The 27,500-nt window shown below is 38.3% G+C and overlaps 1 protein-coding gene across 3 annotated transcripts in view; it reads left to right on the top strand.

The window, feature by feature from the left end:
• The window catches only part of galnt9 (polypeptide N-acetylgalactosaminyltransferase 9), a 59,617-nt gene that overhangs the window by 10,166 nt on the left and 21,951 nt on the right, over nucleotides 1-27,500 (top strand). For 2 of the 3 annotated variants that reach the window (XM_047819067.1, XM_027169407.2), the window contains 3 exons: nucleotides 990-1,170; nucleotides 10,092-10,258; nucleotides 20,473-20,647. In XM_047819067.1, coding sequence (XP_047675023.1) covers nucleotides 990-1,170; nucleotides 10,092-10,258; nucleotides 20,473-20,647 — 523 coding nt within the window. Of the gene's footprint in view, nucleotides 1-67; nucleotides 330-989; nucleotides 1,171-10,091; nucleotides 10,259-20,472; nucleotides 20,648-27,500 lie in introns of those variants that run through there. The other variant, XM_027169423.2, reaches the window with a different exon arrangement.

A 27,500-nucleotide genomic window follows, 5' to 3' on the forward strand; every position in this document is an offset into this window, starting at 1 on the left:
GATCCGTGCCGTAACTAAAGCCGATGCTCATGAAACTCTCACATTTGTGTGATGCGGTCCTGCCTGGTGGCTGAAACTCATTTTCCTTTAATCAAATCCTAATTACAGAAGAGACAGAAACGCTGCAGTGGTGTGACTGTGGAGCTGGAGGGCTGAAATCCCACTGAATTCATCATGCAGATATAAACACAGCGCTGAAGTAACAGCCTTCTTCTGTTCTTACATTCCTCTGTTCCTATGTCCATGTGGAGGCAGTTGAACTCTGCAGAGTTTCTGAGGTTCTTCACTAAAGTTCTGGCTGGTGTTCCTGCTCATCAGTTAATTAGCAGGTGTGTAAGAGCAGGAAATGAGGCACTGTGGGTGGAGCTTATTTACCCTGATACACATTTAGTGAGAGATGTAATTAGCAGAATGAAGAATCATCGTTGTTAGAACGATAATTACAATCAGAACGTTCTGAATTGAATCAGAATTGTCACTAATTCCAGCTGAGTGTGTGATTGTTAATGACATGTTCCAGTAAGATCCTGTGATGAAGTGAGTTACTCTCGTCCCCCCGACACCTCACTGTTTCCCTTTAACACCACCTCAGGCTCTGAGTGTTTTATTCCTCTTACACCACAACAACGATTAGATTTCTCAACCGAAACATCATGCATTAAATGTTTACTTTGTAATTTACTGTTTATATTTGCTTTACATTTACATTTTATGTTGTGTAATGTTGGTGAAACAAAAGGTACAGTAGCTTTCTCTACGTTAATAATACAGAAAACTTCTCTAATGCATGTCTCTGTGAATAAGCTGTTACTATGGAAACGATAAAATATCAACGCAAGTGCGCTAATATTAACCTGTACTACAGTCAGAGTTGTTAGAGAGAATTAATCAACACCTTCTGACCAATCAGAGAGCAGGATTACGACAGAGTGAAGTTTAGGTGAAGCTGCACTGTCCTGAGTGTAATGTGTGTTATTTTTGGGGTGTAGGAGTGTCGAAGGCGATGGGGCTGTTGGAGGGTCCTGGAGGTCTCGGACAGGGCGGAGCTGCAGCTACACTTGGAGGTGAAAGTCCCGAAGGTGGGGGCAAATATGAAGAGTACGGCTACAACGCACAGCTGAGCGAGCGCATCTCTCTCGACAGGAACATTCCTGACTACAGACCTAAAAAGTGAGTGTTGTTTCTCTTCTTTAAATGAAAATTAATGCACAATAAACAGTAAACAGTGTTCAACACAACACAATCTATAAAGACAGTTAACAGTAACAGTTTAACAGCATAATTGTGCTGTTAAAGGGGGAAAGAGAGAGAGAGAGAGAGAGAGAGAGAGAGAGATATCAGGAAAGAGAGATAGAGAGAGAATCAGGAGAGAGAGAGAGAGAGAGAGAGAGAGAGAGAGAGAGACATCAGGAAATAGAGAGAGAGATCAGGAGAGAGAGAGAGAGAGAATAGAAAGAAATAGAAGAGAAGAGAGAGAGAATCAGGAAGAGAGAGAGAGAATAGAAATAGAGAGAGAGAACATATATAGAATGAGATAGAGAGAGAGATCAGGAGAGAGAGAGATAGGAAATAGAGATATATATAGAGATAAGAAGAGTAGAGATAGAGAAGAGAAGCAGATAGATAATCAGTAAATAGAGAGAGACCTAGAGAATAGATATAGAGTAAGAGATCATAGAAATAGAGATAGTATATTTATAGATATATATATATATATAGTAATAGATATATAATATATATATATATAAGATATATATAGATATATATATATATATGCATAGATGATATCATATAAAGAGAGATATAGAGATAGAATAGAGATAGAGAGAGATATAGATAGATAATAATATATATATAGATATATATAAGATATAAATATATATAGATAGATATTATATAGATATATACATTATATATATATATATATAATTAGATATATATATATATATATATATCATATATAATATACTATATTTATTCATAATATATATATAGTTTATATATCATATATCTAGTTATAGATAGAGAGAAATACGTAATAAAGCTTCCTTGTATCTGTACTGAAATTGAACTAAACAAAAGACTACAGATTATAAACAGTATTCGAGCCCAGAGGAGATCATGATTGTGTGTGTGTGTGTGTGTGTGTGTGTGTGTGTGTGTGTGTGTGTGTGTGTGTGTGTGATGTATTTCCTGGCAGAAAGACATCCTGCTTGTATCCCAGATAAACACACGATTGTTTACGCCTCTGCGCACAAACATATGCTACCCGAGATATCACCTTTTTATTCCAAATCATTGCATGAGTATCACATCTTTTACCACTCACTCAAATCACACACACACACACACACACACACACACACACACACACACACACACACTTGACATGAATTGCTGCTGAATTAGTCATGTTTAATGATTTTATATAACCTCTTTCCTCTGACCTAAAGATAATATTTGTGTCTATTCACAATACAAAACGCAACAAGGCAAGGTGAAAAGGCAGGTATGGGTCAAAACCACAGTGAAGGCAGTACGTGAAGCAAACAAATCCAAAACAGGGTCAATACACTCCAGCTGATAAAGCAAAAAAAACAGCTTAGTATGAAATGGAATAGCAGGAAGTCAGCGTGGTGTGTAAAGGCTAAAACCCAGAAGTGGCTCAGAAACTGCAGGTATCACAGTGAAGCCTCTGCCTTAAAATGAGCTGTTACTATAGAAACGATAATGGATCAGAACAGGAGTCTTAATGTAAGCACATTGTGCTGTCAGAGCTGCTGTTATAAACTAATCAACACCTTCTGACCAATCAGAATGTAAAGAAAGGTGTTATAACACCAGTGCGACCGTTGAACATTTTCCCCTGTACCTGTAATAATGATTAATAAATATTAATCACTGTGTCAAGAGGTGTGCTGCTCTCCTGCTGGCACTCTTAATGACCTTTAATATTTATTAATGTTTATATATTTATAAAGTCCTGAACAACCTGAAAATGATCTTAAAGCTCTTTAAATATTGATTAAAAACATGATCTTTATGGCACATGCTTCTTCACTCCCGCACAGATCTTCTCATAATGACTTTAAAGCAGCTTTAATATTTATGAAGAGTGATAAATCCTCACATGTGAGTGTTTCATGTAACATAGAGACACAAGGACCCTTATCTCACACTCACTCATCCCTCATAAAGCTCACCGATGCACTCCAATTCCTCCTCAGCTTCAAGTTAATTACACTGTAATCATAGTGTCCTAGTTCATCATAATGCTGTGTGGTGTAGTGAGGCACGATGACCTTTAATATTTATTATTAACAACAACAATAATAACAACATACAGTGTTCTAAAGTGTAACTCTGACTCATCACCTTTAATATTTATAGCCATGTAAACATTAGCTCCTGAGTTGCACATTGTACTGATGAGTTCTGGACTCTGATTGGTCAGAAAGTGTTGATTAATTCTCCCTAGCAGCAGTGCAGATTTAGATTAATCCACTCACTCTGATATATCAGCTTTTTTTTTTTAATCCACCATCATAAAATTATAAATATAATTTGTTATATGTTTGCACATTTTGCTGTTTTATTTATTGCTCTGATTTTACTTTGAGCTCCTGCATCTATAAAGCTCATTATTATTATTATTATTATTATTATTATTATTATTATTATTATTATTATTATTGCACCATGATATGATGCATTTTGTACCAGTTTTAATTTCTCCTGGAAATTATTTTTCATTTGGCTACTTGTGATAAATTTTGATAACTCTTTCTTTAGTGCTTTCAATTTTTTTAAATTATTATAGTTATATAAAATCTTTGATCCTTCTTCTCCTGCACACTGCGTTTCCTGTGTTTTCCCGTCAGTGATGAGGGACCGGAGCCGCTTGAGCCCTACAGAATGACCTTGTCTTTGCCGCTCGCCTTGTCTCTCGTTTCTCTCTCAGTCCCCTGGTGCTTCTTCTATTCCTCGATTTAAACGTGACCCTCTGTGACATGGCCAATATCATGTCTTTATATTAACCCTGTGTGTGTGTGTTTGTGTGTGTGTGTGTGTGTGTGTGTGTGTGTGTGTGTGTGTGTGTGTGTGTGTGTGAGAGAGAGAGAGAGAGAGAGAGAGAACCACATTCCTGAAGATCTGCTTTGACAGATCTATAAATGAACTATAAATTAAAAAAAAACTGTAAAAATATAACTTGGAAGACTAGACAGTGCAATTATAAAGTGCACAGTACAGTGAGCGGGTAACAACGTGTACATTCCTATGTTAGTGCACATGAGGTGTCTGTAGGTTGGCAGTTAGTGAGTTATTGCACATAGTTTGCACAAGTCTGTGTTATGGCACATAAGATGTCACGTTATAAAGGTGTTATTGCACGCAAGGTCACAGTGGAGGATATTATTGCACATGAAAAGAGTTTGTGAACATCGCTCCTGGATAGAAGCTGTTTTTGTGTCTGGTTGTTCTGTCCTTGATGCTGCACAGCCTTGTTCCTGAGGGGAGATAAATAGACCTTGGGCAGGGTGGAGAGGGGCTTTTATGGTACTACTGTAGCAGTCCTGTTTCTACATCTGTTAATGTAGATGTTCTCAATTGTTGGAAAACAGCTGCCAGTGATCCTCTGTGCAGACTTAACAACACACTGCAGAGCCTTCCTGTCTGGGGCAGAACAGTTTTCACACCACAGTACCACATGATGTAAGGACACACATAAAAGGATGTGAAGGCTGAAGTGCCCAGGCCTCCCTCTCCTCAGAAAGTACAGATGTTGGTAGGCTTTCTTTATTAAGCTGATGGTGTTAGCATGCCAGGTGAGGTCATTGTTGTACCCAAGGTATCTGAAGTTAGAGATGACCTTGACAGCTGTTCCATCAATACAGAGGGGGGCAGGGGGATCTTAATGACCCTCCTGAAGCCCACAATCATTTCCTCTGTTTACGTTGATGCTGAGGTAGCTAGCCTCTCACCAAGTCTCCAGATTTAGTGATTTAAGTATGATTGTATCAATAGCTGAGCTGAAATCCAGGAAGAGCACTGCTACATATTGATGAGGGTCGATACACTGTGGACCTTTTTATTTTCCTTTTTATTTGTTCCATGATCAGCCGCTCAAAGCACTTTGATATAGTGCTACTGGGCGATAGACATGATCATGCTAAGGTCTTAGGTACAGGGAGGATGGAGGCAGTTTTAAAGCATAGTGCTACTTTTGTTTAGGAGAGTAAGATGTTGAAAATGTCTGCCAGGACCTCTGCAAGCTGGTAAATACAGTCTTTTACAACATGGCCAGGATCATGGCTTGACCCTCAGAATTGACCTCCTGACATCCTCTGTGTTAAACTAAGAGGCTGCTCACCTAGTGGTAGGGTGGGTTTGGTGTTTGTTAGCCTCAAAGCTATATATATATTACACAAGTATCAGGAGGGGTGATACACAAGTGCCACACACACACAAGGCAGATGGTTCACAGCATGGATTCTTTCTGACTTTAGCTCTTCTGGCGCCATTTCTATTTCACACCAACAGTATCCTGATGCTCAGTGTGTGTGAGTGTGTCTGTGTGTGTGTGTGTTGGGTCAGCTAATGCACTGCATGCCTACACAAATAGTGTTAAAGTCCAAAATCAAAAGGACATTATTGATTATTTAGCATATAAACTATTTGAATCGAAGCAGCGTCACGTCAACAGCAATCGCATAATCGTGTGCCTGAAAATGAGGAACGTCTCAGAGCTGAGCGTTTACTCCCATAATACAGTGACATATTGTACATCAGGAGGAAATGTTAAGCCATCGTGCTGTATGAGGAGTGAAGATGAGCAGATGATGATCCACTGTAGCAGTTATATCATTATTTCTGCTCTCGCTGCTCCCGGTCAGTAAGAACACGCTGCTTTGGACCATAATAATAAAAAGGTCAGAAGATGTGTGAGAGCGTTGACCCGCTGCAATTTGGATGCAATCAGCTCCTGGCATTGTTCTGTGCAAAATATTTCAGCCAAGCGATGACGGCTCATAATGAAACGAATTAGCATGAATAAATTCTCTCTCTCTCTCTTTCTCTCTCTCTCTCTCTCTCTCTCTCTCTCTCTCTCTCTCTCTCTTCTGCTTTATTTTACTGTGCATCACATGTAATTACTTTTGTATATGCTTGGCTGCACAGCAATATCATCATATTATCTACAAAGTCCTGAAAAATAGGATGTTTGTAGCAGCGAGTGTGTTTTGTGAGAGCTTTTGGAAATGCAGTGCGATATTGCGGTTTATATCATGATGCCTCAAGTGTGTGTTAAACAGCAGCCCTGAACAAAGCCTGTAGAGTTTCACTGCAGCTTCAGACAGAGGCTTTACACTTCCCGAAGGTTTACTGCTTCCTTTTTATAAATCTCTTTATTTATTATATATTAAATAGTATTTTTTTCCAGAGTTATTATCACTAAAGAATATGCTAAAAGAGTTATATTTCTCTTTTATTTATTTCTTTTTTCAGATGAGCCAATTGAATGTGAAGCTAGAATGACTGACAGCTTTGTTGGTGTTTTGAACATTTCCATATAAACCATCACTGATCACATAAATGAACAACACTGAATATCGTGCTTTACTGTTAGCTACAGTGTTTAATTTATTTATAACGACACGTCACACAGTTTATTGGTTTATGTTTAAATGCTGTAGAACCTCTTGCCTTCACCAGCTTCTCTCTCTCTCTCTCTCTCTCTCTCTCTCTCTCTCTTTGTGAACTTGTCTGTCCTGAACATAAACTGTGACAGTTACTTAGCACTGAAACGTCTTTAATAAACATTAAATAAACGTCTCTTAACAATAAACCTCACACATCGATTCTGTTTTATTTTGTTAAACATGTTTTTCAAATTCCGATTATATTTATTAGTCTTAGTTTGTGGGCAGTAGCTGTGAACGAGCTGTTACTATGGTAACCATTAGATCGAGCACAGTCATATAAACTGTTGTGTGTTTTCATTTCCTGCTGACTGACTTTCTTGTTACAGGATTCAAAATTTTTACTCTCATTATCACAGTTACAATTAAATTCTCCAGTTGGACATGAGTCAGAATTCAGCTAGTAAAATTACTGCAGCTCCTGAAACCTGAAAGTGAGGAAGTGCTCTGGCTTGTTTTTGAGATTTTGATGATTAAATATTTATAAGTATTAAATCCTGAGTGACTTGGGTTAAGGTTAGGGTTAAGGTTTTGGAGTAGGGTTAGGATTAGGGGTAGGATTGGGGTTAGGATTATTATTAATTAAAGTTTTCAATTCAATTCAAGTTTATTTGTATAGCGCTTTTTACAATAGACATTGTCTCAAAGCAGCTTTACAGAACATAAACACAGAGCAGAAGGTAAACATAATTAATGATAAAGGAATAATTAATGATAAAGGAATAAATAAAGGAATTATTAGGGGCGGGGTTAGGATTAGGGTTCTGGTTAGGATTAGTATTAGGGTTGGGGTTAGGATTAGGGTTGGGGTTTAGGGGTTAGGATTAGGGCTGGTGTTAGGATTAGTATTAGGGTTGGGGTTTTAGGGTTAGGATTAGGGCTGGGGTTAGGATTAGTATTAGGGTTGGGGTTAGGATTAGGGTTGGGATTAGGGCTGGGGTTAGGATTAGTATTAGGGTTGGGGTTAGGATTAGGGTTAGGATTAGCCCTGGGGTAAGGATTATGGTTAGGATTAGGGTTTGGATTAAGGTTGGGGTTTAAGGGTTAGGATTAGGATTATTGCTGAGGCTAGGATTAGGGTTAGGATTGGGGTCGGTTTTAGGGTTAGGATTGGGGTTAGGATTAGGGCTGGGGCTAGGGTTAGGGTCAGGCAAAATAATGAACTGCTCTGTGCTAAAAGTACTTCATGTATAGATAAGGTGTGCATGCTGGTTAAATACACATAACTCACAAATTACTCACACTAGTCATCATTAGTATAGTTCATTAGTCATCATATTCTGACCAGGGCTCCCTGGTATGTGACGCTGGTCTGTTTGGTTTAAGAACTTTTATTATGTTTATTATTAAATATTTTGTGAACCGATGAATGTCAGACATCACTTTATTCATTTAGAACATTCTAGATCTAATCCAAAGGAGGCTAAAATCAACCACATTTGTTTTACATTGAATACAGGCTTTCCTTTTATCTCTAGACCGTTCTATTCCTTTATCTACAGGCTTCACGGCGTTATCCTCTGACTGCGTCTGTCTTTAATAAGGAATTCCTTCAGATTTTCATCAGATCCTAGGAGCCCACTTTTAATAAGTTCCACACAGATTTTATTTTAATTAATATTCTCTATCAGCCTGCAAAGAATATTAGTGATTCAATTCAATCATAAGAACTTCAAGGAGTGCAAAAACTTTTGACTGGCAGTGGCAACTCTGAATCAGATCAGTTCTAGTAAGAAAGCAATTTGTCTTTAAATCAACTCCATTACAGTAAGAAAGCAATTCACCTCTGAATCAACTCAACACCAGTAAGTGAGCCAGACGTGTGTTTTTAAACTGAGCCAGAAGTAGGGCTGGGCGAAACCTAGCCTTCCTCTGATCAGAATCCCCTCAGTTAATAAGACAAAAATGTCTTCGGCAACCAGGAAACCTCAAATAATTCTAATGTAAACATGAGTCTAAAGTCACAATGAACACTTAACTATTATCTCTTAACATTTAAGGTGCAAAATGACAGAAAATGTAAGAAATGCTTAATAAAGTGTAATAAAATAGTGTAAAGTGTTAAATATAAACAGAGAAACCTGAGAATTTAGTGCAGGTTCAGTGTGAGGAAGTTCACTAGCTGTTCACCTTCTGGGGAATAAAGTGTGTAAAATATGTGCAGTGTTTAGTAAAGAGAAATAAACCTGAGGTAGACTGAGATACGTCTGTAATATAAAACACAGACCTGAGGTAGACTGAGATACGTCTGTAATATAAAACACAGACCTGAGGTAGACTGAGATACGTCTGTAATATAAAACACAGACCTGAGGTAGACTGAGATACGTCTGTAATATAAAACACAGACCTGAGGTAGACTGAGATACGTCTGTAATATAAAACACAGACCTGAGGTAGACTGAGATACGTCTGTAATATAAAACACAGACCTGAGGTAGACTGAGATACGTCTGTAATATAAAACACAGACCCGAGACACTACAGTAACATTGTGTGTAATATAAAACCTGCAGAAAGATGAAAAAGTCGCTGAGTTTTCCTCTTTTATTTACAATTTGGTATGGTGCAACCGAACATGATACTGTTACATGATTGGCTGTTAGTGTGTCACTCCCTATGTTGCTAGGTTACCAGAGAGTGGGTGCCTTTGTTAACGCAACCAAACTTGCTTCACGAACTCTGTTTTCTTCTGACGAGGAACTTAAAAGAACGGTAATAAAAATTACATTTCCATTTTTTCCTGCAAAAAAAAAAGAATAAAAAATATTGAACGTTTTATCAAACACGTTTTTTATTGATATCGATCACGTGTCTATCGCGATATCGTTTTATCGCCCAGCCCTAGCCAGAACACAGATTGCCATGAGTTGTTGGATTTTTGTGTTGCTCTTGTGTTGACCTGTAAGTCATCTTTAGCCTTTTTTATTTTTTGAGCTTGTTTTAATTATCTGCAGACAAATTAAAATCTGGACTATTAGAGGTGGAAGCGCTTTAACTTGTACTTGATTAAAACACAGGGGCACACAGAGAATAAACTCTAATTAGAGAGATCAGGATCGGGACTTTTTTTGATTAAAAACACTTTTAAATAAACATTTCTATATTTACTCATTGCTTCAATTCTTACCTGGAGTTTCTCATTTTCTCACCAAAAGCTTTTAAACTGCTAATGTAATCTTTATTAATAATTATATTCTGTTGTGTTTTTGTTTTGTAATCGAATATGTTCATGCATACTGCTTCTGTTAGTGACTCTGCTTCGTCCTGCTCTTTAGTTCTTTAGGTTTATTAATGTATGTGATTATTAATGTGCCTTGAGTTTACATCGCATGTAATAAGTGTGTGTGTGTGTGTGTGTGTGTGTGTGTGTGTGTGTGTGTGTGTGTGCAGATGTAAACAGCTGGCGTATTCTGACGACCTGCCACAGATCTCGGTGGTGTTCATCTTTGTGAATGAAGCTCTGTCGGTGATCCTGCGCTCCGTACACAGCGTGGTCAATCACACACCGGCTCACTTGCTCAAGGAGATCATCCTGGTGGACGACAACAGCGACAGCGGTGAGACATCGCCACAAAGTTCTTGTGAAATCCTGCTCCACCTCCCGAGTCAGCATGTTAAAATGGCTATAGATAATTTTAGGATATGCTTTGTATACTTCATGACCTCGCTTCCTATTTATGACCCGACGCACACGAAGCCCCGCCTCCTAGAATTTAGGATTCGTGTTGGTGTGAGTGTTTAGTTTATTTCTATTATATAGAAAATCCTATTTGACTTTAAACACACCAAATACTTGCAAATGACTCACTGATTCCTAGAATCACCTTCATCACCCTCATCACCTTCATCACTGTCAGTGGGTCTTGGTTTAATTCTAAATCTTTACCATCATCACCTTTACTTCATCTCCCTGATTTACTCTGTCTGTTGTTAAACAGACAGAGTAAATTAAATCCCATCTTGTTGTTTGTAGGGGTTTTATTTTGGATAAAACAAGAAAGCAGACAGAATAATATAACAGGCAAATTGAGTAACTCTGGTTCTTCTCTCACGCTGCTCTGTAAGCACAAATACCACTAAATTATTTAATGGGTGTGTCTGTGACATGACTGACAGCAGGAATGTAAACACTATCAGTGAATCCAGCTCAGACCTGTAATCGTTATTCTGATTAAGGAGTGTATCCTGGGAACGTTTATTCTGTGATGTTCGATGTAGCACCTACGTGTCCTTACCTGTGAGTCTTGTCTGGAATACTCCATCTCCTCAGTGCCGGATTTAAGACTTGATACGTTTTAAAAGATTTCAGTTGATTCTGTAATCATGTTGAAGCACGAATCATCGGGCTTCAGCATGGCAAAGGATGATCAAGTTCAAGTTCACTTTATTTATATAGCACGTTTAAAACAGCCATAGGACTGACCAAAGTGTCGTACAATAAAAGAGTCTTAGTAAAAATTAGGGTTGCAAAATTCCAGGAATTTTCAAGGCTGGAATCTTTCCATGGGAATTAACTGGGAATTTAAAAAAAAATGCAGAGTTGCCTATAACAAGGAACTTAAATGTAGTTAAAAAAAATCTTGCAGCATAATTTTGTTTAAAACAACAAGATTTAATGCAATTTAAGTTGATTTGTTCCTCGGTCACTTGCACACAGCACACTGCTTACTGGAAGGCCATTGAGGCCAAACCCTCTGTATGTACTTGTATTCTTCCATAACATTCACAGTAACACTTTATTTTAGGGTCATTTAACTAGCATGAATATTAGCATGAATATTAATAGAATATTGTCTATTTATTAGTACTTATTAAGCACATATTAATGCCTTATTCTGCATGACCTTATTTGTACCCTATACCTAAACTTAATAACTACCTTACTAACTCTTAATAAGCAGTAAATTAGGAGTGTTACCACATGCACAGATAATTTGACGACACCCCCCCACACACACACACACACACACACACACTCACACTCACTTCCCCTGAAATAAATAAAAAAATTCTCCATATATCACTTAAGGGGGGATTCACCTCCATTTCCCAGGCCTTGACTACCACAGAAGCAGAGACCTAATAAGCTTGAGGAAAAAATGCTTCATTTTACATATTGATTGGGACTTTTTTAGAAGGGCAAAGTGTGGGGGACGCTTTTATTTTACAGCAATCATAGGGAAATAAGTTTATTACAATTGAGTTAATTAAGTATATTATAGTTTATATACATGTCCCTATATTTCCAAATAATTCCCATAACTTCCTGTAAATTTCCATAAATTCCCATAAAGTTTCCAATTTTGAATATTCCCAAAATTCCCCAGATTAAGTTCCTGTGGAAAGTTTCCGGAAATTTACCGGAAGCTTTCAGCCCCTTTGCAACCCTAGTAAAAATACACAGAAATAAAAATTATACTAAGAAAAGAGATAATGAAAGCAAAATAGAATTAAACAAAATAATAATACACACTTAAACACTAAAACAAGCAATAGTAGAACAATTAAAAAACAATAAGAAGAATTAAAATGAAAAGGAAAACTATAGCTATGCCGAGGAAAAGAGATACGACGATGCCTTATTATAAGATCTTAAACAAAATATAATGCTATTAAACATATTTCTGTAAGTTTTCACTCATTTCGTGGCTAGAAATAGGTTAATGTTATATTTGGTGTAACAGGAAACAGCAGATACGTTTGACTACGTGTTATATTTGTGCAGTGAAGACGGTTCAGCCGGAGTGTGTAGGACGTACTGGTGTTGAGTTAGTGTTGAGTTCCTGCAGATTTCAGCTCCTTACTTGGCCTAGTTCGTTTAGTTGCTGGTGTGTTTGTGTCAGTCCTGACCTTGGCTTGCCTGTTTCTCTTGTTTTCTTTTTTAATGTGCTGTTTTTGGCCAGCCTGTAATAAAACCTTTGGATTTTCTTAGATAAACTAGTTTGAAGTTTGCACTAGAGACACTGCGCATTATAAATCTGTTATCCCCTCTGGCTGCTTCTGTAATGAATGCAGATAAATGCAGTGTTGTTTTTGCTGATGCGCAGTCAGAGACCTGCAGCATCCTCAATACTGTATTAGAAAGTAGAAATTAGAAAACACACACACACACACACACACACACACACACACACACACACACACACACACACACACACACACACACAATAACACCTCCACATTGGTTTACCCTTAAACTGTGGCTGCAGAGGCAAAAATCATGCAGAAGAGAGAGAGCAAACCTGTAAGGCAAAAATCCTCCAACACAATAATGCATTAAAAGGCAAAAAATAAAAACAGGTCAAATGTTTTGTTTTGCAGAGAATCATTGTTTGTGATCGCTGCGTCCTCCCACTCGCCCCTTACACACACCACACACTCAACACTGCACACCACACACACTATATACACTAACACACCACACACTCAACACTGCACACCACACACACTATATACACTAACACACCACACACTCAACACTGCACACCACACACACTATATACACTAACACACCACACACTCAACACTGCACACCACACATACTATATACACTAACACACCACACACTCAACACTGCACACCACACATACTATATACACTAACACACCACACACTCAACACTGCACACCACACACACTATATACACTAACACACCACACACACTATATACACTACACACCACACACTCAACACTGCACACCACACACACTATACACACTAACACACCACACACACCACACACACTATATACACTAATACACCACACACTAAACACTGCACCCTATACACACTATATATACTAACACACCACACACTCAACACTGCACACTATACACACTATATACACTAACACACCACACACTCAACACTGCACACCACACACACTATATACACTAACACACCACACACTCAACACTGCACACTAAACACAAACACTAGCACACCACACACTAAACACTGCACACTAAGCACACTCAACACTAGCACACTCTAAACACTGCACACTAAACACACTCAACACTGGCACACCACACACTAAACACTGCACACTATACATACTACAACACTAACACACCACACTAAACACTGCACACTAAACACACTCAACACTAGCACACCACACACTAAACACTGCACACTAAACACACTCAACACTAGTACTAACACACTTCTGGTGTAACTGTAGGAGGTGCTTCTGGCTGATCGAGCGTACAGAGGACATGTGATGCCCTGAGTTGCACATTTCATAGGAACTTTGAGTGTTTAGACCAGAGAGACATTTGTGGACACGTTCAGGACGTTTCAGTGTTTTATGTTTTACTTCATGGAGGATTTCTTCTTGGTGCTGAAAGCTGAGGTGCTGCACAAACACACATTGTAAACTGGTTTATAACCTGAATAAATTCAGCATCTTTGTTAAACCGAACATGTTTGTTAACGAACAAGTCGTTAAAGTCGTAATGAGTTCACCGGTAGCTGAGATATAACGTGTCGGCTTAAATAGTGTGTGGTTAAAACCAACGTGTTAACAAACACTTTTGTGAGTAAACAAATAGAAAGTCAGTGTAGACTCGTGCTCTGTTCCTGCACAGAGTTTGTGTAATATTTCTGGGACACATGACCACACACACTTCTCTCCTGAGGGATTTTACTTTCTGCTGACGGATGTTTCAGCTCCACATCGCTGTTCATGTTCAGTCTTGCTAGCTTAACATTTTCTTTGTGCTGAGATTTGACCCTTCCAGCAGCTCTGAAATGACTCAGGGATTTCTATTTTAAAGAAATTCTCAGGACGCCTGCAAGCTGTTTTTCTTGTTTGTTTGTTTGTGTGCGTTTTTGCAGTTTTCTCCCACCTTTTGTACTGATCATAGTCCAGGTAATTGACCAAAGTTTTATAATCTCACATACAGTAAAACTGCAACATCCATAACCTCAGTAAGCAAAACAATCACAGAGAGGCACGAATACAAACACACACACACACACACACACACACACACACACACACACACACACACACACACACACACACACACACACAGAAACACACAGAAACACACACACAGACACGGAAACACACATAAACACACACAGACAGAAACACACAGACACACACACGAACACAAACACACACACACACACACACACACACACAAAAAAACACACACACAGACAGAAACACACAGAAACACAAACACACACAGAAACACACAGACAGAAACACACAGACACAAACACAGACAGAAACACACACATACAGACAGACACACACACAAACACAGACAGAAACACACAGACACACACACAGACAGGAACACACAGAAACGCAAACACAGACACACACATACAGACAGACACACACACAGAAACACACAGACAGAAACACACAGGCACACACATACATACAGACACACACATACTGTAGACACACAAACACACAAATTAATGCCTGTTTGTGGAATTTGTGAATCTTCACACACACACACACACACACACACACACACACACACACACATACACACACAGACACAAACACACACATACACACAGAAACACAGACACACAGACACAAACATACATAAAGACACACAGACACACACACACAGTGGAGTGGCTCTTATCCAGTTTGTCAGAATAATACATGTTCTTAAAACAGAATAGATATGAGGCAGAGCGGTTGTAAAAGATGATCATAGAGTTAGAATCAGATAAAGAGATTTATAGCCTGGAGTTTATCTGTAAAGCTTTTCACTGCTGGAGAAAAGAACCTCTCTAACAGAGCAGGAAGTTCTAACGAGATTACAGGAAGTAATCTTTGTTCAAACACACACACAGAAACACAATCACAGTCACACAACATACACAGACACACACACACACACACACACACACACACCCTTGAGGACGCAGGCTCTCAGCAGTTGCATCAGTTGTTATTACAGGGCCATATGTTGCCTTCAGGGCTGTTTGTGAAGCGTCGTATATCACATTTCAGCTGCAGATGCACACATACGGTAACTGTTCTCTCTGTCCAGCACATCATCTCACTCCATCCATCACACTGAAATCACTCGTTTATCAAAATGTTAACATTCTCCTGACTCCGAGATACTCTTTCATTTCATCTAGCAGATAAAACATCACTTCACTCTTCATTTCCTTTTCTGATCACTCTTTTCTTCATCAGAATTGACACCAAGCTTCTTCACTCGTTATCATAGCTGGACATGTACTGAGAGATTATAGTCCAGTCAGAGTGTACACACTATACACACTATACACACTATACTATACACACTATACACACTATACACACTATACTATACACACTATACACACTATACTGAGAGATTATAGTCCAGTCAGAGTGTACACACTATACACACTATACACACTATACTATACACACTATACACACTATACACACTATACTGAGAGATTATAGTCCAGTCAGAGTGTACACACTATACACACTATACACACTATACTATACACACTATACACACTATACACACTATACTATACACACTATACACACTATACACACTATACTGAGAGATTATAGTCCAGTCAGAGTGTACACACTATACACACTATACTATACACACTATACACACTATACACACTATACTGAGAGATTATAGTCCAGTCAGAGTGTACACACTATACACACTATACACACTATACTATACACACTATACACACTATACACACTATACTATACACACTATACACACTCTACACACTATACTGAGATATTATAGTCCAGTCAGAGTGTACACACTATACACACTATACACACTATATACACACTATACTGAGATATTATAGTCCAGTCAGAGTGTACACACTATACACACTATACACACTATACACACTATACACACTATACACACTATACTATACACACTATACACACTATACTGAGAGATTATAGTCCAGTCAGAGTGTACACACTATACACACTATACACACTATACTATATATACTATACACACTATACTGAGAGATTATAGTCCAGTTAGAGTGTACACACTATACACACTATACTATACACACTATACACACTATACTGAGAGATTATAGTCCAGTTAGAGTGTACACACTATACACACTATACTATACACACTATACACACTATACTGAGAGATTATAGTCCAGTCAGAGTGTACCCACTATACACACTATACAGTACACACTATACACACTATACACACTATACTGAGAGATTATAGTCCAGTCAGAGTGTACACACTATACACACTATACTATACACACTATATACACACTATACACACTATACACACTATACTATACACACTATACACACTATATACACACTATACACTACACACTATACACAGTATACTATACACACTATACACACTATACTATACACACTATACACACTATACTATACACACTATACTATACACACTATACACACTATACTATACACACTATACACACTATAGTATACACACTATACTATACACACTATACTATAGACACTATATGCACTATACTGAGAGATTATAGTCCAGTCAGAGTGTACACACTATACACACTATACTATAAACACTATACACACTATACTATACACACTATACACACTATACTATACACTCTATACTATACACACTATACTATACTATACTATACACACTATACACACTATACTATACACACTATACTATACACACTATACACACTATACTATACACACTATACTATACACACTATACTATACACTCTATACACACTATACTATACACGCTATACACACTATACTATACACACTATACTATACACACTGTACACACTATACTATACACACTATACTATACACACTATACTATACATACTATACACACTATACTATACACACTATACTATACACACTATACACACTATACTATACACACTATACTATACACACTATACACACTATAGTATACACACTATACACACTATATACACACTATACACTACACACTATACACAGTATACTATACACACTATACACACTATACTATACACACTATACACACTATACTGAGAGATTATAGTCCAGTCAGAGTGTACACACTATACACACTATACTATACACACTATACACACTATATACACACTATACACACTATACACACTATACTATACACACTATACACACTATATACACACTATACACTACACACTATACACAGTATACTATACACACTATACACACTATACTATACACACTATACACACTATACTATACACACTATACTATACACACTATACTATACACACTATACACACTATAGTATACACACTATACTATACACACTATACTATAGACACTATATGCACTATACTGAGAGATTATAGTCCAGTCAGAGTGTACACACTATACACACTATACTATAAACACTATACACACTATACTATACACACTATACACACTATACTATACACTCTATACTATACACACTATACTATACTATACTATACACACTATACACACTATACTATACACACTATACTATACACACTATTCTATACACACTATACACACTATACTATACACACTATACTATACACACTATACTATACACTCTATACACACTATACTATACACGCTATACACACTATACTATACACACTATACTATACACACTGTACACACTATACTATACACACTATACTATACACACTATACTATACATACTATACACACTATACTATACACACTATACTATACACACTATACACACTATACTATACACACTATACTATACACACTATACACACTATAGTATACACACTATACTATACACACTATACACACTATACTATACACACTATACTATACACACTATACACACTATACTATACACACTATACTATACACACTATACTATACACACTATACACACTATACACAATACTGTAGGCATTAATTTCAACATTTCAAATGAAACATCAGGTATGACCTGCAGTCACTCATCAATCACAATGAACATCTGAAATATTCCCACACTGCTCAGTCTGATCCTCAGCCAGCATTGCTGCTCCATTTGTATTCCAGCTCTCTGAGCTGCTGGAGTCATGAGGTGATGGATGGATGTTTGTTTTCTTTCCTGTTACGCATTGTTGAGGCTGTATAAATTATTTCTGCCTCATAATTCTTTATTCAGTTCACTTTGATGCTGAGGTGAGGATGGAAACCCTGCAGACTCTTGAGAGCACAGAGTACTGACATCCAACCGCACCAAAACCCACCCCACCTAAGTTCACCCCTTAATATTCCTCTCCACACAATAACACCCCACCCAAATTACAACTGATGTAGAACAAAACCTATTTTTAAAATCCTCCTCTGTCTTCTCCTCCTCCTTGTCCTCCTCTTCCCATCTTCTTTTTTCCTCATTCTCCTTATTGTCTTTGTACAGTTTCTCACTCAGACAGAGTGTAAGTATGGTTTTCTTTACACTACACTACATCTGTTCCAGGTTGAGGTGATACATTGACTGGATTTTCTTTTTACACGGTGGAGAACTAGGCCACATCCCAAACACCCACACTGTGTCCTATTTGTCAGCTCAGTAGGTGAAACTAAAGACTTTTTTTTTGTTTGTATTTTTGAGCTCTCAGAGAAAAAGCAAAGCAACCTTGAGGCAGAGGCAATACTGCATCAGGAAGAGCTCATTTTACTCCACACTAAAATGTTTATGTCTGAAAAAGACTTATATATCTGTAAATTTCCTTGTTCTTCAGGTGTACTTTGACTCCTGGATTGTGATTGTTCAGAAGGTGTTGGTTAGTTTCCTGTAACTGCAGCTTTTAATGCAGTATGTTATTTTGTATGTTTATAGCAACAGCTCGTGAACCGCCGTTATAGGAAAATGATCAACATCATGGTGACAGTAACTCGTTATGTCACTCACTACATCACTGTATCTTTACTACACACACACGTGAGAGATGTGGTACAGTAGCCTCGTGGTTAAGGTGACGGGCTACCAGTCGGAAGGTTGTGAGTTCGATTCCTATGTACACCAAGCTGTCACTGCTGGGCCCCTGAGCAAGGCCCTTAATGCTCAGTTGTATAAAAATGAGATAAAACGTAAGTCACTCTGGATATAATGGCGTCTGCTAAATGCTGTAAATGAAAGAGAGACGTGATAAACTGTTATTGATCTGACTTCAGTACATACACTTTACTGCAATCACTCACCTGCAGGAACCACAAACACTCACCTGTCCTCCTTCTGTGTGTGTGTGTGTGTGTGTGTGTGTGTTCAATTAATGTACTTATTATCTGTTTATTTATCATTTATGTTTAAAGAAATCTGGCTAAAGCTAACATGGCTGTGTTGTGGGGTTAGACTCTGAACTATGTTGTGTATTTAGAACCCATGCTGTTGTTGTAGTGTTTATTCCAGCTGTATATACAGTTCTGTTCTGTACAGTATTTTCAATAATGTTGAGTTTATACCGGATTACAGTGTTCATTCATTCAGTACCGTAGTGTTCAGTTTTTTGGTGTAGTGTTTATTCAGTGCTAACTGTAGTTATTTAGTGATCCAGTGTTTCTGCAGTGATGTGGGGTTTGTTCAGTATTGTAGTAACATTCGATTCTGTGGTGTTTATTCAGTGTTGTAGTTATTATCTAGCCATGTAGTGTTTCAGTGGCGATATGGTGTTTATATATTACTATAGTGTTACATAATTAACGATGGTGTTAATTCATTTTTAACTCCTTGTGTTTTGTGTTCTCTCTCAGTGGAGCTGAAGTATAACTTGGATCAGTATGTGAATAAACGTTATCCGGGATTAGTGAAGATCGTCAGGAACTCAAAGAGGGAAGGTCTGATCCGAGCTCGGATTCACGGCTGGAACGCTGCTACGGCTCCTGTAGTGGGCTTCTTCGATGCGCATGTGGAATTTAACACAGCTTGGTGAGTATTTACTTCAGTTCAGCTTTGTGTTGTTCAGAGTAAACAGTACTGAAGGTGCAGTAATAATACTATAGAATAGTATATATAGTATATAACTGAGTCATCACCGAGGAATACTGCTCATACTACTGAATAATGTGTGTACTGTGTATATCTGATAGCAGAATATGTGTGTGTGTGTGTGTGTGTGTGTGTGTGTGTGTGTGTGTGTGTGTGTGTGTGTGTGTGTTGTTTGACCTTTTCTGTGCAGCAGACTATGTGATTGAGTGTTTTTTTTATAAAGAGAGAGACTACAAAGCTTGTGTATTGTAATCGGTTCATCACTCTATGCTGCCCCTTTTACCCCTGTGTCTTCTCTTCTCTTGTGGGACTGGAAGTGTTCATTTAATAGACGAATAGAATAGAATAGAACGGGGCATAGAAGCCTTTATTATCACCACATATGCATTACAGCACAGTGGAATCCTTTTCTTCACATACCCCAACTGAGGAGGTTGGGGTCAGAGTGCAGGGGCAGCTATGATACAGCGCCCCTGGAGCAGGGAGATTTGAGGGCCTTGCTCAAGGGCCCAGCAGTGGCAGCATGGCTGTGCTGGGCCTTGAACCCTGATCCTCCAATCAACAACCCAGAGCCTTAACCAGTTGCTGTCATTATGACACTGACATTAATGCTTTAGCACAAAAATCAGAATGTGTTAAAAACACACCTATCCTAATCCATCCCTTGTGATTTGTTGTCATGGTTACAGGATGTGAGGTGTTTTATAGTATACTGCAGTATATATACAGTATATTTGGAGCAGATTTGGAACATTTTATTTATTTTTAATTAAACATTATAAACACAAACCTTCAGGATTTCTCCCGCAGTTAGACTCATGGGTTTGATTAATAATAAAGGCCTAAACACAAACTTCCAGAAAGTTTCATGGGATATAGGTCATGTATAGAGAGAGAGAGAGAGAGAGAGAGAGAGAGAGAGAGAGAGAGAGAGAGAGAGAGAGGTCGAGAGGTCATGTATGTCATTCATTTTCTCTCCAGATTTTAACATATATTCTAGAGTTTAGTTTTGATTGTTGTTCTGAGGAGACGTGTTTGTGTACGTGACGCAGGGACACAAGAACGATGTGTGTGCTGAGAGATGAGATAAAACCTCCTCTGTGATAAAAAGTTTACGATGCTCTGTAGCAGATTATAAAGTGATCTGAGAGACTGAATACACACAAACACACACACACACACACTCACACACACTCACACACACACACACACACACACACACACTCTCACACACACACACTCACACACACACACACACTCACACACACACTCACACACACACACTCACACACACACACTCTCACACACACACACACTCTCACACACACACACACACACACACACACACACACACACACACACACACACACACACACACACACACGCCAGGCTGAATCATCCTGCACTGGTTTCACTGTTGGGGGATTTGTAAGGGTTATTTTAGTTCTTTTGTCACACTTTTGAATCTAGTACACTTATCTAACACGTTTCTTAGTGGGGCATTGAAGGAAAACTCCACACAGTCTCCCATACTGAGGTGTAGAACTAACACCTGACCTTAAACACCCACCATTTTGTAATCTTTATTTTATATATAACTTAAACTCTTTAATGGACATATTTCACATTGCCTTATTAACACATGTCAGTCAAATTTTACCATCACATGCTAATGCATGTCATCTTAATCATCATCATCTAGCTGGAGGTCCTGCTGTCACTCAGCATCATTCAGCTGCAGAGTAAAATAAACATGAACATATTTACTATTGTTGATGTTACAGATTGCTAACATACAGACATGATGTTATGTGATGTCACCTTCCCAAACTGGTGCGTAGTCAACTAACTGGTTATAGCTGTTATAGAAACGTAAACGTTGACTTAGTGGTTAAAGCTCATGGAGTCACTGGATGAGCTCCTGTTTAACAGGATGAGCTTCAGCTTCACACTCACACTATAACAGGTGAGAAACTCTCTCTCTCTCTCTCTCTCTCTCTCTCTCTCACTGCTGTTAAAGCAGCTTTGGAGATCTATAAAGTACTTAAGAAAGAAAGCAGTGCAGAACAGATTAATGTGGAGAGAGAGTTTGCTAGAACATTCCGTTTAGCCATTTTTTTTTTCCAGGAGCACCTCAGAGCCCCGAGAGTAAATAAAGGCAAGATCTTATTATCTGATAGAGCTGTATGAAAGAACGTTTCCTGATTGTAGATCTGTCACGCAGGAAATTCATCAGAGGACAGTCTCTGAGGAGCGAGAGAGAGAGTGTGAGAGAGAGAGAGAGAGAGAGAGAGAGAGAGAGAGAAAGAGAGAGGGAGGGGGGAGAGAGAGAGACAGAGATAAAGATCTCAGGTTCATTCAGCAGAACAGAGAGCTCAATACTAAACTGCTGAGTGTTTACATTGAGGTTAAGAAACACAGAACATCAGACCTATACGACTAACTTCTCATCACAACACCGTTACAAACAGATTATACTGTGAATAGGGTTGCAAAAGGGGGTGGAAACTTTACGGCAACTTTCCATGGGAACTTATTGGAAATATATGGTATGGAGAAAACCCCTAGAAAATTTTCACTCAGAGAAAATGGGTGGGAGAAAAAATCGATTCACCAAACTATCGCGATTCTTTTTAAAAACGATTTTGAGATCGATTTGTTTGGCTCAGAATCGATATATATATTTATTTTTTTTACTTTTCCAAAGAGGTGGCGGGAAGACGTTATCGCTTTTATTCCAACAGAGGGCGAAACGTATTTTGTTGTTGTCTGTACAGTATTAGACGATGTCGTATCCGTTTTAAGCTGGCGTGAGAAAGCTAAACCATGGTAGAGGCAGGGGAGCAAACCTCTTTGAGAATTGTTTCTGCACCTTCACGTTTTAAATCACAAGTGTGGAAACACTTTGGATTTTACACACTGGCAGGAAGAGCTGCGCTGGACATGACTAAAACGGGATGCAAACTCTGCCATACAGTGATAGCATATTTTTTATAGCTCATTTGATAGCGAATTTCAGGCTGAACACCAAACAACCTGCAGCGTCTCAACAAACTCTGGATGTGACATTGAGTAAATTACCATGCGATTCGGAGAAGGAAAACGCATCACAGAGTCGATTGCTCTTTTTATCTGCAAAGACATTCGACCTTATAGCGTTGTGGAAAATGCAGGTTTTCGAAATATGACCCATACTTTGGAGCAGAGGTACGTTATTCCATCGAGGAAGCTTTTCGCAGACACAGTCGTGCCTAAAATCTATGACGAGGTTGCGTCAGAAGTAAAAAAACGTTTAAGCAAAGCTCAACGAGTTGCATCGCGAGCTATGTAGGAGTCCTATGTAACCCTGACAGCCCATAAATAAATAAATCTTTATATAAATCTATTTCAATTTTAAATAAATTGTTCCGGAGCTTTTTTATTTATTGTTGATCAAGTATTTGCCATTGCTCCATATATATACTATATAGTATAGTATATTATATATTAAGCAAACAAAAATCACAATTTAAACAATGAATCACAATAGCTACAGAATCGCAATATGTATTGAATCGGCACAAAAGTATCGGGATAGTATTGAATCGCCAGATTAGTAAATCGTCCCAGCCCTAGACTAATTAATAAGAAATTTGGTGAAATTTATATAAACTATCATATACAAACATCAATATAAACTGACCGGCATTTAATCTAATACAGATTTAAAAACAAACAAAAAAAAAACCATTTGAATCCGAAAAGAATCCTGAAAAAATAATGAGGTTATAAAAATCCTGAGGAGCAAAACAAGTGTAAACCTGCTGAGAAATCAGCGTATTAGAATGATGTACAGTATCCTGGGACACTGAAGACTGGTGTAATGACATTCAGCTCGGGTCACAGAAATACTTTCTATTTTAATGTACATTAAATCAGAAAAACCTTGTAATAATATTTCACAACAATATTATACACACAAAATATAATGTGTCCAGACGTTTGAGCAGTTCTGTACTTCTGTAAAATAACACAAACCTGTCTAACATCGAGCACAGAAGGTAACGAGCAGAACAGCTTGAGCTAGTCTCAGATATGTCAATGAAATAGTGCTAGCGTACATTTAGCATATCTGATTTACTGACTGAATAAATAGTGTACAAACAGGTTTTGTTGTTTAATAAATTAACTTTAATACCACAGATAAAATATATTTACCATAAATATAAAATATATTTACTTTCTTGACTTGATGTAATCCTCCGGCTCGAACACGAACCTTAATGTTTCTCTGGTAGTCAGAGCCTTATTTAATAAATAAATTGTAAATACTTTTCTGACGCTATCTTGTGTTCAGGATTCAATAGATGATGTGTTTTAGGGGGGTTTGGCCTCAATGTCCCTGCAGTAGATGAAGTGTTGTGTGCATGAGATTGATGAATGTGCAGGAGAGAAATTCAGCTGAAATCGCAGTAAATCTGGTGGTTTTAACCGAGAGATCTTTTTTTTTTTATTTCCCTGCTATAGGCTAACCTGCAATTTTGTTAATTCCCAGTTAATACTAATAATTCCCATTAATTCCCATGTAAGGTTTCCAGCCAAGAATTTTGCGACCCATAAGGGTGACGCATCCTCCGTCATTCGCTAGACCAGGGGTCGGCAACCCACGGCTCCGAAGCCGTAAGTGGCTCTTTCATCCCTCTGCTGCGACTCCCTGTAGATTTAAAAAAATAAATATTTAATTTAAATTAATTTTATTTTAGTTAGTTAGTTTTTTTTTTTTTAAATGTAATTCTAAATCCTAAGATCATGATGCTCTTGTAACATTAAAATAAACCGTGTTTAAGTTGTTTATCGCTCAAATTATCCGTCATAACCGCCAACTTGTGAAATCCGTCACAGAAGCAGATGCATTTTTGGTTCGCTGCAGCCGGCAAGTTAAAATGTTGATGTCATGAATACGAAGACGACTCGATTAGACGTCAAACATTTTATTTGAATAAAATGAATTTTTAATTTTTATAGTTCAAACTCACTCTCTCACTCTCACTCATCTTCTACCGCTTATCCGATACTACCTCAGGTCACGGGAAGCCTGTGTCTATCTCAGGCGTTATCGGGCATCGAGGCCAACCCATCACAGGGCACACACACTCTCATTCACTCACACACTCACACACTACGGACAATTTTCCAGAGATGCAAATCAACCTACCATGCATGTCTTTGGACCGGGGGAGGAAACCGGAGGAAACCCCTGAGGCACGGGGAGAACATGCAAACTCCACACACACAAGGCGGAGGCGGGAACCGAACCCCCAACCACTAAGCCACCGTGCCCCCCTTAGTTCAAACTGTTCAAAATATTTTTGTTTGCCTGCAGAAATAAAATTTTGTTTACTCGGTAGCAGTTCATTGATTTCATAAATGCAACACACTACAGTTTTTTCTATACTTTCTATAAAGGTAAAAAAAAAACGATATAAGCAGCGTTATCTTCATTTGTTTTTTTTTCTCTGTAGGACACGGGTCCAAATAGCTTTGAGTGTTTAAGGTTGCCGACCCCAGACCTAGATCGATCGTGTAACTAGCCGAGGTGAATCTGTGTCGTGATGCGTTGGGCTCGAAACACTGAGCGTCCTGATTTGATCTGACGCCCTCCTAAGCTTCGGCTCGGAGAACCGCAGACACTCAGAGCAGAGCAATGAAAGCGTATTGTGTGGCTAGTCTGTGGTGAATTTGATAAATGTTCATAAAGGTTGACACAAATCATTTCTGTGTGATTAACAAAGAAAAATGACGGATAAAGGACGTCATCTGTCTTATTCATCTGTCCTCATAAACATCATCCGTCTCACAGGGAGAAGGCAGAAGGAATGGTTGTCTGATCTGATTCTAACACCAAGGGTAAGGTCAGATGTTTGTGTTTGAGCTCAAGGTCAAAAGATGAATCAGACTTTTCATCTAGTGTTGAACAGATTACAACATGGCACCTTTGTGGCAGAGAAACTGATCGTTGTGAGCAAAAAGCACGTCAAGTAAAATCCAGTCCGGACGAGAGGTTTTCCGAGCTTACAGAGTCATATGACTGCAGCAAAGCTGATGTTTTCAGATGTTTTCCAGCTGAAATGATATAAACTACATCATTATAACACTACAGGACTGCAGCCAGTTGCTTCACCAACTACACAAATAACTTTAAGGATCGTGACGTTCACACAAACCGACACCGAATCTCTAATCACTTCAGCTTGAAGTTTATCTTTAATTCATCTGAACCTTCATAGATCTAGCTAACAGAAGCAGTGAGACGGTTGCTATGGTTACAGTGTTTGTAGACGTAAAAGGAGCTCCATCCAGTGTGTTTTCTAGCAAAAAAAAAGCGTGAAATCATTTGTTTATGTTTCATAAGATCTCCTCAGAGACAGGAATCAGAAACTACAGAGCCGAGCCGAGGAACCGGACGAGACACACACGGATTCACACGTGCGAAAACAATCAACAGAGAATAAATGACAGGCTGAGATTGTGCAGTGAAGAACACGTGTGTTTGTTGGGTAGAATAGTGGAGGAGGCTTTCAATTACAGGATTAAAGGATGTGTGTGTTTCGTCTCAGCAGAAATCCGTTTTAGTGTAATTAGTGCTGTGGTGTAACTTAACACGTTCACATCCTGTTTCGCTGCTAGCTGAAGACACGGAGCACTGAGGGAGATGTTCCATGTAACGTTCTCCTCTTTCTCTTTCATTTATAATGCAATATTACTGTAACTTTCTCTCTCTCTTTCTCTCTGTCTCTCTCTTTCTCTCTGTCTC

The sequence above is a fragment of the Tachysurus fulvidraco genome, chromosome 9 (assembly GCF_022655615.1).
Source record: "Tachysurus fulvidraco isolate hzauxx_2018 chromosome 9, HZAU_PFXX_2.0, whole genome shotgun sequence".
Lineage (NCBI taxonomy): Eukaryota > Metazoa > Chordata > Actinopteri > Siluriformes > Bagridae > Tachysurus > Tachysurus fulvidraco.